We start from the raw sequence: 12236 nt of genomic DNA, 5'->3' as shown, positions 1-12236 counted from the left end.
TAACATTTTCTTGACAGCTGTGATGCTCAAAGTGTCCTGCCAGTCTAAAGCTCTCTGGTCTCTCAGAGGTACTGTTGCTACCTGTGAAAGCATTTACCAATGAAGGATTCTGGGGAGTGAATACGTGTCAAACATAACTTGAAGGTGAAGAAAGATTGTAATAAAAAGAAGTCTGAAGCCTTTTTGTGGCAGGGGAGTGACCAGTAATGATGCATGTAGTATGGGGAACAAAACAAAAATTCACTTGATTCAAGAGAGGAACTGGTAGGAAGTAACTGGAAATGAGAGTGATAAGATGTAGTTTGGGAAGAGACATTTGCTTGAAGTTTATTTTTTAAAATTTCTATATTAAAACTAGATTTACTTAAAAGAACAGCCAAAAAAAAAAATGGACTTCCTTGCTTTTTATATAAGTTCCAGTTATATTAGTTCCAACTATATCCTTCTCTTCCACATTCCTCCCCACATCTGCCCAGGGAGCTATCTCTTATAATAAATATTTTTTAAGATTTTATCTCTCCCATTTATTTTTACGATTATTAATTATAAATTATTTTAATTAAACAATTTTTAACATTCAGATTTTTTAAAAGTTTTAATTTCCAAATTCTCTCCTTCCTTTCCTCTTCTTCTCCCTGAGATAGTAAGCAATTTGATATAGGTTATGCATACCCTTTACGTTATTGTACCCATTACATACCAACTCTGCCCTCTCTACATCTCATGGCTACTGATACTCTGGATGGAGCCAGCTCTGATTTCCTTGTGTTGTATTTGCACTAGGTTTCCTGAAGAATTTGACAAGACTTCAGTTCACAAAGTGCGCCACTCCGAAGACATGCAGTTTGCCTTTTCATACTTCTACTATCTCATGAGTGCACTGCAACCACTGAACATCGCTCAAGTTTTTGATGAAGTTGATACTGACCAGTCTGGCATCTTGTCAGACAGGGAGATTCGGACATTAGCTACGAGGATTCATGATCTGCCTTTAAGCTTGCAGGTATTAACTAGATATGTCACTACTGGGGCTGGGTATGTTCTGGGGAGGGACACTAGGAACAAAAGCACACGTTCCTTTATGTCCTACTTCATAACAGTTAATGGGCAATGTTTAAAAAAATAAATTTAATATTTTATACAGTGAGATAATAGATTTAGAACTAGGAAAGATGGTAGTGGTTACCTCTGCAAAATGGTAACTTAGATTTTTAAGATTTTGCTTTTGTTCCTCCAATAAAAAATAACATACATTTGTTGACATACCTGTCATTATGCTTTTCTTTCTTTTTCTTTTTCTTTTTTTTTAGCCCAAAATAGAATATAAACTGAATGAAGACTGGCTATTTTTTAAGTTTGTATTTTCCTGTTTGTTTCTTTAGTATGACAGATTATTTTGAATCTCAGCACTTGGAAAAGATCTGGCAATTGGCTATGCTGAAAATGCATTTAAAATGGTCTTCTATTTCTCTTTACCCTTCATGGGGTAGAAGACCTTGGGGCTCTATGGCTTTCCTCACTCAAGCTTTGGGCTGTTCCAGGCAGGGCTAGATCCATAGATCTAAACTGGATGCAACCTAAAAGGTCATGTAGTTCAACTTCATTTTACAGGTGAGAAAACCGAGACTGAGGAAGATGAAAGAATCAGATTTGACCCCGGTCCTTTGCAGAATCACTGTTCTTTCCTCTGTCTTATTCCTAAAAAGGGGAGGGATGGGAGCTTAAATGGAGGGATTAAGCTGAAAAGCTATGGAGATCTAGCCACAACACTGAAAGAGAAAGGCCATGGTCTCCAAAATTAGCAAGTGCTTACCTCTTCTTTCACCTTTACAACCATGTTCAAAATGTTATCTATTTGGAGGGATGCTTGGAGGCTTATATGAAACATTTACTTTGCTGACTTAGTCTACTTTTGGCTTGGGAGGAAAGGTCCAGAGAGCAACCTTTATCTCTCTGGGATAAGGAACTTCTTGCAAGGGAGATACCCTCAGCCTATGCAGATCAGTGATTACTGTGACTTAACAAGTTGCTTCTCAGAGCTCTATGTGCTACCCAGGATTTCTTAGTGTTTACCTTTGTTGCAAGGTCAACTTTATTATTTTAGTTATTTTTGGATACTTGACTGTGTCACAATATCATTAAAAAACAAATGCCTCCAGTTGTTGAAATGCTTCTAACTTTTTTGTTCTTCTTGTTTTCTCATGATAGGATTTGACAGGTCTGGAGCACATGTTAATAAATTGTTCTAAACTGCTCCCTACTAACGTCACTCTGATAAACAACATCCCTCCAACCCAGGAAGCTTACTATGACCCTAACCTGGTAAGAATATTTTCTAAGATAGCATTTCTCAGAATTATAATATAAACCTCACAAATAATAGTTTCCTTGGCTGGGGCTTTTGTATCGTTTCGGTAGTGTACAGCACTGCCCATGAAGTGCCATGCTGTGGGAAATCAGTCTTTCTGACTAGTGTACCTTGTGTTTCTTTTTTTTTTTTTCCAAGATGCTACATCCCACATCAACCTTTGTTTTGGTTAATATTTCAGTTGCTTTGCTTATGCCTCCTCATTTCATAGAAATAATAGAGGGCAAAAAGGGTGGTGGGGAGGAGAAAGCAGCCAGAAAGTATCTAAAAGTAAGGAGAAAACCTAGCCAGAAGGAAAAATGTATCTTGGGAAATCTGCCAAGTTCATCAATAATATAACTGTTCATCCATTGAGAAGTGTTGACTGTGCATTGAAATGTTTTAGGGACGTGTAAAAAAAATTAGTAATATTTGCTAAATGTTTAAATTGTTTATTTGGGATAAATGTCTACATGGATAGAATATCCAAGAATTTGTCTCACTTACCAAGAATCCAATATCCAAACATTTAAAAGTCAAAATGGATTAGATAGAGGCAAGTGGAATTGAGGGAGAGGGCCATTATTTGTGTTACAGAGGGATTTATAGCATAATAATTTTAAATAATGAAATTTCTTTAATATAGCTGTCTTTTTATGATATAGTTATGTTGTTAGCTTAGCTTAGTTTTTCATTGATTATTTCTGGCTTTTACTATCTTATCATAAAACAAAAAGGCTACTTTTATATCTCTAGGCCTTTTTATTTTATTAATATGTCTAGAATTACATCCTGTAATTCCAACAATGGCATTACCAAAACAAGTTAGATCACGTTTGTGATTCATGACACTATCTTGACACTCTGCTTGCTGGCTGACGTGGAGCATGTTGTTTCACCTGTCTCTCATTGTGTCATGTTCTTTATCTGTTGATGGGAAGCAATGACAACACCCTCTTGTTAAATGATAATATGCTCTAGAAAAGTGAAAGGTTACTTGGGATGGCTGTGTATGAGAACAGCAATCTCTAAACTAAATGAACTCAATAAGAGTGAATTGTTTGGGAGCTGCAGGTTCTATACCTGGGATTTTGACCATGTAGGGAATGCCTGTCCCTTTACTTCCCTTTACATTACACATGAGTTCCCATCTGTAACTTAGAGGCTTAGAGAGCTATCTATTGTACCAAGAGCTTAATAAAGGGACTTGACCAGGTTCTCAAAGCTGGTGTTTATTAGAGGGTAGACTTGAAATTTTTCTTCCTCCAAAGCCAACTCTAAATTCACAATTCACTATAATGTTATACCTCATGTCTTAATCAGTAGTTTGCCAGATTGTTCTCCAAAAAGTCATTTATACAACAGTATGATTGCTTATTTCCTTCCAACCCCATTAACCTTAATTTTTAGTTATTTTTTGCCACTTTGGGAACAAAATGTCATTTTAAAATCATTTTTGAGCAATTTTTCAAATACTTCTTTTTTTTTTTTTTTTTTTCCTGAGGCTGGGGTTAAGTGACACAGCTAGGGTCACATAGCTAGGAAGTGTTAAATGTCTGAGATCTGATTTAAACTCTGGTCCTCCTGAATTCAAGGCTGGTGCTCTATCCACTGCGCCACCTAGCTGCCCCTCAAGTAATTCTTAAAAATCTTTATTTCTTCCTTCAAAAATTGTCACTTGGTCACAATCTTACTGTTGGTAACAATTGTGACTCTCAGAAATATGTGCCAGCTCATTATAAATTCTTAATATCAGATTTTGATCAGATGTATTTACCTTCCTCCTAATCTTTTTTGGGGGGAGACATAGCTTTTTGTCATGCACATTTCTTTTGCTTGATAGATAGAAATCTACTCTGGGAGGAAAAAAGAAAGGCTTACTTGAGATAGCTATGATGATGTGAAAAACAGAAGGTATCAATAAAAACTTATTTTAAAAAAAATATGTTACCAAGAAATATTACCATTACTTGATTCCATTTATATGATAAGCAGTTTTCCTCCACAAATGAGATAAATATACTTTCATTTTAGAATTTTTTTTAAAATCACATAATAAATATTAAGAAATTTGAATTGTTTTGGAAATAATTTTAAAATCTTGGATTATTGATTCAAGTAGAGTTCAGAGTAGTATATGGGAGGAACTATACATCTGTACCCATTTTTCCCCAAATAGTTCAAGTATATACAAGTTTTTATTTGCTTTTCTAGGGGTTTTTTTTTGTTTTGTTTTGTTTTGTTTTGTTTTGTTTTTTTAGTTGTTTGAATCTTTAATAAATCCAACACTGATTTCTTATGTACATTTGATTCTATTTTTGGATTCTCTATTCTGTTTCATTTTGTTTTCTTTTTCCATGTTTTTTTCCTGTTTCATGTTTTTTTCTCCCCTACTAAGTCAATAGGCATTTATTATTAAGTACCTATTATGTATAACAGGCAATGTTCTAAGCACTGAGGATACAAAGAGGCTACAAACAAAAATCTGCTTTTCTGCTTTAAGAAGCACTAAACGTGTTTTTTTTTTTTTTAATCTACTGTCAATTTCAGTAATCAGAACTCTAGATTAACCTTTGATTTTTCATCATTAGTTGTTCCATTTATATGAAAAACATTTCATCTTTATTTCCTAGAGCTGCTCCTCTTGATCGTTTCTCCTTATTCTTCCCTCTGAATTTTTGTTAGGATTATATCTGATTCAAGTACCACCTGGCCAATGGTACTTGAGTATCACAGTAAGTTTACACATGAATTTGGGAAGTACTGATATTTTTACTGTATTTATTAACATGACAATACACACTGGAGAAAGAGCAATCGTACTGTTTCTTGATTGCCTATTTGTACAACTGAAAGGGGCATAGTTTCCCTTTTTAGTCTAGATTTTAATCTTGTGATCTGTACTTGTTTACTGTTTTGTGTAATATCACAAAATCCATAGTTGTCATTAATAAGTATTTTTTAAAAACTCTCTCCCCTTCACCCCGAAAGAAGTATACAATGCATTTTAACAGATAAATAGTCAAACAGAACAAGTCCACATGTTTACCATGCTCCATAATGTATGCCTAACATTCTCCATGTTGGCTCCATTGTCGCCCTACTAAGAGATCTAGCCTCAAAATCTAGCCTCTGGAGTTCGACTAGCTAATGTTTTCATCAGGGTCCAAAGTCTTTCATTATTCGACAGTATTGTCATTATGGTATAAATGGTTCTTTTGGCTCAGTTCTTTTCTCTCTCTTTTTTTTTAAAAAGTGTTCCCATCTTTCTTTTTTTGTCATTTCATCAGTTATATTCCATTCCTTTTCTAGACCAGCTATTAAGCTATTCCTCAGTCAATGGGCACTCTCTTTTTTCCCAGTTCTTTGTTGCAACAACAACAACAAAAATGCCATAATAATTTATATATATATATATATATATATAAATATATAAAATCCTTTTTCCTCTTTTTTTGGGGGGTGGTATTTTTGGAATATAGGCTTAGTAATTTTATTTAAAGTTTAGTGATCTTGGGGGCTTTGTCATTTTTCTTTTGTCATCTACCCAAACTGGTGAAGTAGAATTTCAGATTGTTTTAATTTGCATATCTCTAATTATTTAGTGATTTGAAGCTTTTTTAAATATGTCTGTTGATAGTTTGGATTTCTTCATTTGAAAGCACTCTGATCAGTTTCTTTGATCAGTTGTCTTGGAAGAATGGCTGTCATTCTTAGATATTTGAATCAGTTCTGCATTTATCTTGTATATCCATTGTCTTGAATAGAGCACAGACCTGGAGGCAGGAGACTCGAGTTCAATTTTGGCACCAGAAACTGACTAGCTGTGACGGGGGCCAAACTATTTAATCTCTGTTTGTCATAATTTGCTCAACTGTAAATTAAGAATAATGATAATTACACTTTCCTCACAATATCTCAATATTATACTATCTATCTTAGTTTCTATAAAGAATGCTTTGCAGTTGTTATTACTATAGTTCCTTTGTGTGCTTTAGCAGGTATGTGCATATGTTTATTTCATGCATCTTTTAGTTGTGAATGGAATTTTTCTTTTGTATCTCTTCATGCTTGATTTTGTTGGTAGTATATAGAAGGCTGATGGACTCTTGTGGGTTGTTATTTTGTATTTTGTTACTTTTCTAAAGTTATCAATTTTTTGACTGTAGAATTCTCTAGGTAGACCATCTCATCATTTGTGAAAGTGTTAATTTTGTTTTTTGTCTATGCTTATTCTCTCAATTTCTTATTCTTATCTTACTGCTATATTCAACATCTCTAGTAATGTTTAAAGAATAAGATGATAAAAGACATCCTCACTTTACTGGAAAGGCCTTTGGTTTATTTCTATTATATATAAAGCTAGCCTAAGTCTTGGTTTTAGATAGATATTACTTGTCATAATATGGAAAGTTCCATTTATTCCTGTGCTGCTTAGTGTTTCTACCAGAAATAGGTGTTATATTTTGTCAAGCTTTTTTTTTTTCCAGTTATTCATATGTAATTTTGATTGTTATTTAACATAGTCTCTTAAGTTCACAGTTTTATTAATATGGAATCAACTTTGCATTCTGGTGTATAAATCTTATATGATCTTAATGCACAGTCTTTTTGATTTGTTGAGTAGCTGCTTTTAAAATTATTTGTGCTAATACTCCTCCGTTGGTCTTTAGTTTTCTTTCTCTGATTTTTGTCTTTCTGGTTTAGGTATCAAGAACATATTTGTATCATAGAAGGAATTTGGTAGGATCCCTTTTCCTATTTTTGCATATTGGAATTCATTGTTCTTTGAACATTTGATCAGATTCAATTTTAAATCCATCTGGTATTGGGTTTGTTTGTTTTTTTCTCCTTTGGGGGATCATTTATAACTTGTTTAGTTTATTTTTCTGAAATTGTGTGATTTAAGTTCTTTTTTCTTCTTTTAACTTGGGCATTCAAAGTTTTTGTAGTCATTAATCCATCTCATTTAGATTGTTAGTATTTGGGATAAAACTATTTCTAAAAATTTCCTCTATTCATCTTTTGGTTTCTCCTTTTTTATTTTTAACATGTGTTATTTGGTTTTCCTCTTTTTTTCTTAAGACTGGCTAATATATTATCAGTATTATTCATTTTGGTTTTTTGTTCTCAGTCTTGATTTCTTTGATTTTCAATATTTCTATTTTGATATTTTAATTTGGTGAGGGGGGAATTTTTTTTTTTTTTTGGTTGCATGCTAATTTATTGATCTTTTCTTTTTCTTTTGTTGATGAAAGTGTTTAGAGATATAAATTTTTTCCCTCAGGACTTCTTTGGATGCATTTCAAAAGTTTTGGTATGTTTATCTCTTGTCCTTTTTTTTTTTTTTTGGATAAATTTTCTATTTAAAAAAAAATATATATATATATGCCATTGATTACATTAAGAAAAGGTCTCATACTTTTTAGTATTTCTAGCAGAAATGATAATGGTATTTTGTGGGAAACTTATAGATCTATTGATATATAAGATCAGTAGGATATAAAATTTTATATCCAATTAAATTTATGTTTTCTTCAAAGATCCTTTATTAAGTATAATTTTTATTGCATTGTGATTGATAAAGGACATAGTTCACCTTTCTTGCATTTTTTTCCTGAGGTTTCTTTACCCTAATACTTGCTCATTTTTGTAAAAGAACCTTGCTCAGCTTTGAAATGTATACCCTTTCTTCTCCCATTTAATGACCCATTAGCTGTTAATTTGTTGTCATTGGTGCCTTTTTAAGCATAATGTAATGTCTCTTTTTATCTCTGTTTAATCATATTTCTTTACTGTGGACTTATCTGAGATCATGATTGCCATTCCTGTTTTTTGAGCTCATCTGAGGCATAATGAATTTTGCTCCAGCCTCTATCTAAAGTGTTTCTTGTAAACAACATATTGTTAGATTCTGCTTTCTGTTCTGCCAACTTTTTAAATTTTATAGTTGAATTCACCCCATTCATGGTTATCGTGATGATTTATTGCATATTCTCTTCTAATTTTTCCTTTTATACTCTTTCTTTTCTTTACCTCTATTACCTCATTTATAAAGAATGTAAGAATGTGGGATGGGGAGGGTGCTCAACATTAGTGAGTGACCTTCCAATTTTTCTGTTCCCCTAGTCTTCCCCTTAATCTCAGATTACAATTTTTTGCCCTTTCTTTCCCTTTCCCTTCTTCTTCCCTTTCCTTTACTTTCTCTCCCAATTTCTCCAGTGTTGGAGTTTATTTTTGTAATGAGTGAGTCCATCGGCTACTCTCCTTTTCCCTTTCTCTTTCCTTGTCTTCATTTGGGTCTCTATTGAATTTGATATTTTTATACATCATAGTGTATATGTTTTAATTTTTCTTTTTCTTTTGTTACTTTGGCTATGACAAATAGTAAATTCTTCCCTCATTCTTCTTTAATGTATTCTTTCCTACCTTTTTTTTTTCTTCACAAAATTATCTATAGGAGCTCAATTTGTCTTATTTAATTCCCTTTATGATTTTTTAAACCCCAGTTGCCTCAGCAAAAAGCAAAAACAAAAACATATCCAAATAGACATTTAGAATAGATACTAGCCAGACCATCCCTGCTCTTAAAAATAAAGTATCATGTCAAGGAGAATTTTAGTGTTAAACAGGACTATTAAAGTCATGTCTTACAACATCTTATTTTTGACTCTAGGAGCAAATTAGAAAAAAGAAACAAAGAAATCAAAGATATGCCCTTAGCATGGTGGCTTCCATACGGTAGCCACTTAATAAATGTTGTGATTTACTTTGAAGAGAAAGTGTTTTGTAAGCATCTATCAGCAGGTATGGGTCTTTCTCATCATATAGTTAGCAGTGCCTTCCCCTTCTACTGCTTTACCCAGTCAGATGGGTATTAGAGGGGATGACTGCCTGCAAGAACATCCTGTTCAAGTGTTCTCAAAGGGGAAACCCCCAACAAGGGTTTCACACTCAAGGAACTGGGGAGCAGGGACTGCCAGGGCAGCTCACTATGGAGTAAGTCTTCCTTACCTCAAGCCTCACCTGTCTCTGGGCGAGTCTCATTGTTCTTCCAGCTGATAACATTCCTCTAAGTCTTTTCTTCTTCCAAGGAAATGCCTATAGGCTGGCCATGTGGCTGATTTCCAGTCCTTCCCCCTCCTGTCTCTGCTCTGTGGGGGCCGTCCAGCTTGTTACGGACTTCTGTGTTGCCCAAGGTGAGGAAGTGGTCAGCCTTCTGCTTCCAGACACTCTGCCTGTCCTCTGTGGAAACTCGTGGCTTTTGTCGAGCTGGGAGCTACCAGAATCCTCAGGCCTTTTTCAGATTTTGTTCTTGTGAAGTTCTTTTTTTGAGTGCTTATAAACTTTCATTGCAGTCCACCTCATTAGATTTCAGCCAAAAGTCTAGTCCCTTGAAAGCTTTTTTGCCCACTAACTCTGTCCTCTGGCAGGTTAGCCATCCCTCCTGGCTCTTGTCACCTGCCCTTCCTGGGCCCCAGCCCTCCATCCGAGCCTGAGTAAGCCTTTTGGCTGTCATTTAGCCATGTCCCTCATCTCCTTCCTGAGATCTCACCAATAGTGGGTAACCTCCTGTGTTTGTGCTCCCTGCAATACTGAGCTTAGCTCCTCTGTGCCTGCCATTCAGTGCTTCCCTTGGCCATGGCCCAGGATCATGGGTCTAAAGCTGCAAAGGACCAGCCTCCTCATTTATGGAGGCCCAGAGGAGGGACTTGTTCAGGATTACACAGAAACGAAGTAGCAGAGCTGAGGTTTGACCTCAGTTCCTCAGAATCCAGGGACTGGACTCTTCCCATCATAGCCCCTGCCCCCTGGAAGGTCAGTCTCAGGACTCCCCCTTACTGTCGCTTGACATTGTGTAGTAACCAATAGATCTGAATGCCTACATGTGGCTAGCTCATTCTCCTTGTTTAGTCTTTTGGGGAACTTGATTCATCCTTGCATCCACCATGCACATTGTCTTCTCAAATGGGATGTTCTTTTAATATGATCCTTTTAATTGATGTCTTTTGTTTTTATGTCATCTCTGTTTTCCATGGTGTGTTCTCTTCATCTGACCTTCTTCAGTCACAAATCTTGGCATTAAAAGTATGAGCCTTTGTTTCTAGGAGAAACTAGAAATTGAAATTTTCTAAAGGCAGCTCACTTAGCCCAGTCTTCTCCTGTTTAATTCTGGGCCCAAACTAATTTTCTGTGTGTGTGTGTGTGTGTGTGTGTGTGTGTGTGTGTGTGTGTATGTGTGTGTGTGTGTAACCATTTATGCTTTTTTGTTCAAGTGACTAAAAAATGATAAATAGCACAGAGCTAATGACAGCTGCTAAAGGAGGAAAGGTGTACACATTCACACACACTAATAGAAAAGCTCTCTGTTAATAGTTCATCTAAGTACATGCCATAACTTCCACAACAGATATCCTTTGTGATTTAATATTGGTTTAACTTAAGTGTCTAGGAATGGAACATGGTCCCTGCCTTTTTCTCCCCTCCTCTTGTTGGTACATATCCCCTACCTCCCACAGGATGAGTGGCAGGGATTGAGGCAGTGAGCCTGCTTGGCTTTTGGCTTTCAGGACTGATAGAAAACCTAGGGTTGCTAGTTTGTACTTCAGAAGTGAGCTGGAAATAGTTGTGGACCCCCTCTAAAACTTCACTTGGAGGTCCATGCCAGATGCCTCGTGAGTAGGATAGGGAGCTAACTTTATGGGATTATATGGATGCAAAGGGACAGATTAAATGACCCTGTTATCACTGTGACAGAATGAAGCTGAACTCTCTATATAGCCTCTTGAAAAGGACAAAACAAAGCTGCCAGCAATCCATTCCTCTCTGGGGTTTTTGGTGGACTATAGTCAAGACTTCTGGCAACTAAAAAACTTTTTCCAATAGTTTTCCTTTTGTCTTCTCAGAAAAACTGCAAACACATTACATAAAAGAATTCATAGTAGTCAGTGGAAAGGCTGGAGGCAGGTTAGGAAGGGTCAGAAGAAAGAGTGGGATCAGAGAGGGCACTAGGTGCAGTTTAAAGAACCCAGCTCTGCAGTCTGTCCGGATCCTGCCTCGGAGCCAGGCTCCCAGCCTAGGTGATCTTCAGAGGTTCAGGTCACCCTTGCTAGAGCCTTGCCTTCCTCTTCCATACAGGGAGGGCCTGGGCCAGATGTCCTTGAAGAGGCCTTCTAGCTCTTAGATCTATTATTTCATGATTCTCCTCTAACTGTTAGTCTCTGGGCGTGTGTGTGTGTCATCTGAAATTAAGTGACTTGTCCTGGATCACACAGCTAGTATCAAGTGTCTGAGGCTGGGCTTGAACTCAAGTCCTCCTGACTCTAGAGCCCCTTAACCATAACTTTGTAAGCCCTAGCTACAGCTTTGAACATTGTATGCAGCATGGTATGCTCTGTAAAGGGGAGACTAAAGTTTAAATGAAAGCTTTCCTGCTTTTTTGATCCCTAAGTGTCTCAGAGTTGCGAATTTAGTGTTACTGCTGGGAGGCTGGAGCGGGGCGATGTCATTCGTAGATGGGAGAAGGGCTCCTGTAGGCATAGTCCCAGAGGAGGTTACATGGTCAGGGATTCCCTTGGAAGGATTGAGGAAGGAGATGGCCAGTGGGGAAGCACAGAGCATATATGGAGGGGATGGTCATTTTTTTTTTTTAGGGTAGAATGTGTAGGGGAGAGGGATAGAAGATAAGAAGATAAGGTTGGAAAAGCAGGAAGGCATAGTGGGCCTCAAGTGCTTGGAAGAAAAGGATCAATAAACTCAACATTTTGACTTTGTCACCTAATGCAGTGCTTCACACAATAATAAGTGTTGTTGGATGAAAGATAATTATTAAATTCAGATGATGCTTCCATTTATTAATAGCTGAATATGATGTTGAGATAAGAGTCAA

The 12236-nt window shown here is 36.2% G+C and overlaps 1 protein-coding gene across 2 annotated transcripts in view; it reads left to right on the top strand.

The window, feature by feature from the left end:
• GNPTAB (N-acetylglucosamine-1-phosphate transferase subunits alpha and beta) overlaps positions 1-12236 on the top strand; it is an 86249-nt gene that overhangs the window by 58227 nt on the left and 15786 nt on the right. Inside the window, exons 15-18 of one of the 2 annotated variants that reach the window (XM_074271395.1) lie at positions 784-1003; positions 2209-2322; positions 7055-7090; positions 7635-7664. In XM_074271395.1, coding sequence (XP_074127496.1) covers positions 784-1003; positions 2209-2322; positions 7055-7090; positions 7635-7664 — 400 coding nt within the window. The remainder of the gene's footprint in view (positions 1-783; positions 1004-2208; positions 2323-7054; positions 7091-7634; positions 7665-12236) is intronic. The other variant, XM_074271396.1, reaches the window with a different exon arrangement.

The sequence above is a fragment of the Sminthopsis crassicaudata genome, chromosome 5, assembly GCF_048593235.1.
Source record: "Sminthopsis crassicaudata isolate SCR6 chromosome 5, ASM4859323v1, whole genome shotgun sequence".
Lineage (NCBI taxonomy): Eukaryota > Metazoa > Chordata > Mammalia > Dasyuromorphia > Dasyuridae > Sminthopsis > Sminthopsis crassicaudata.
The sequence above is the reverse complement of the archived record's forward strand: the minus strand, read 5'-3'. Positions and strand labels throughout refer to the sequence as shown.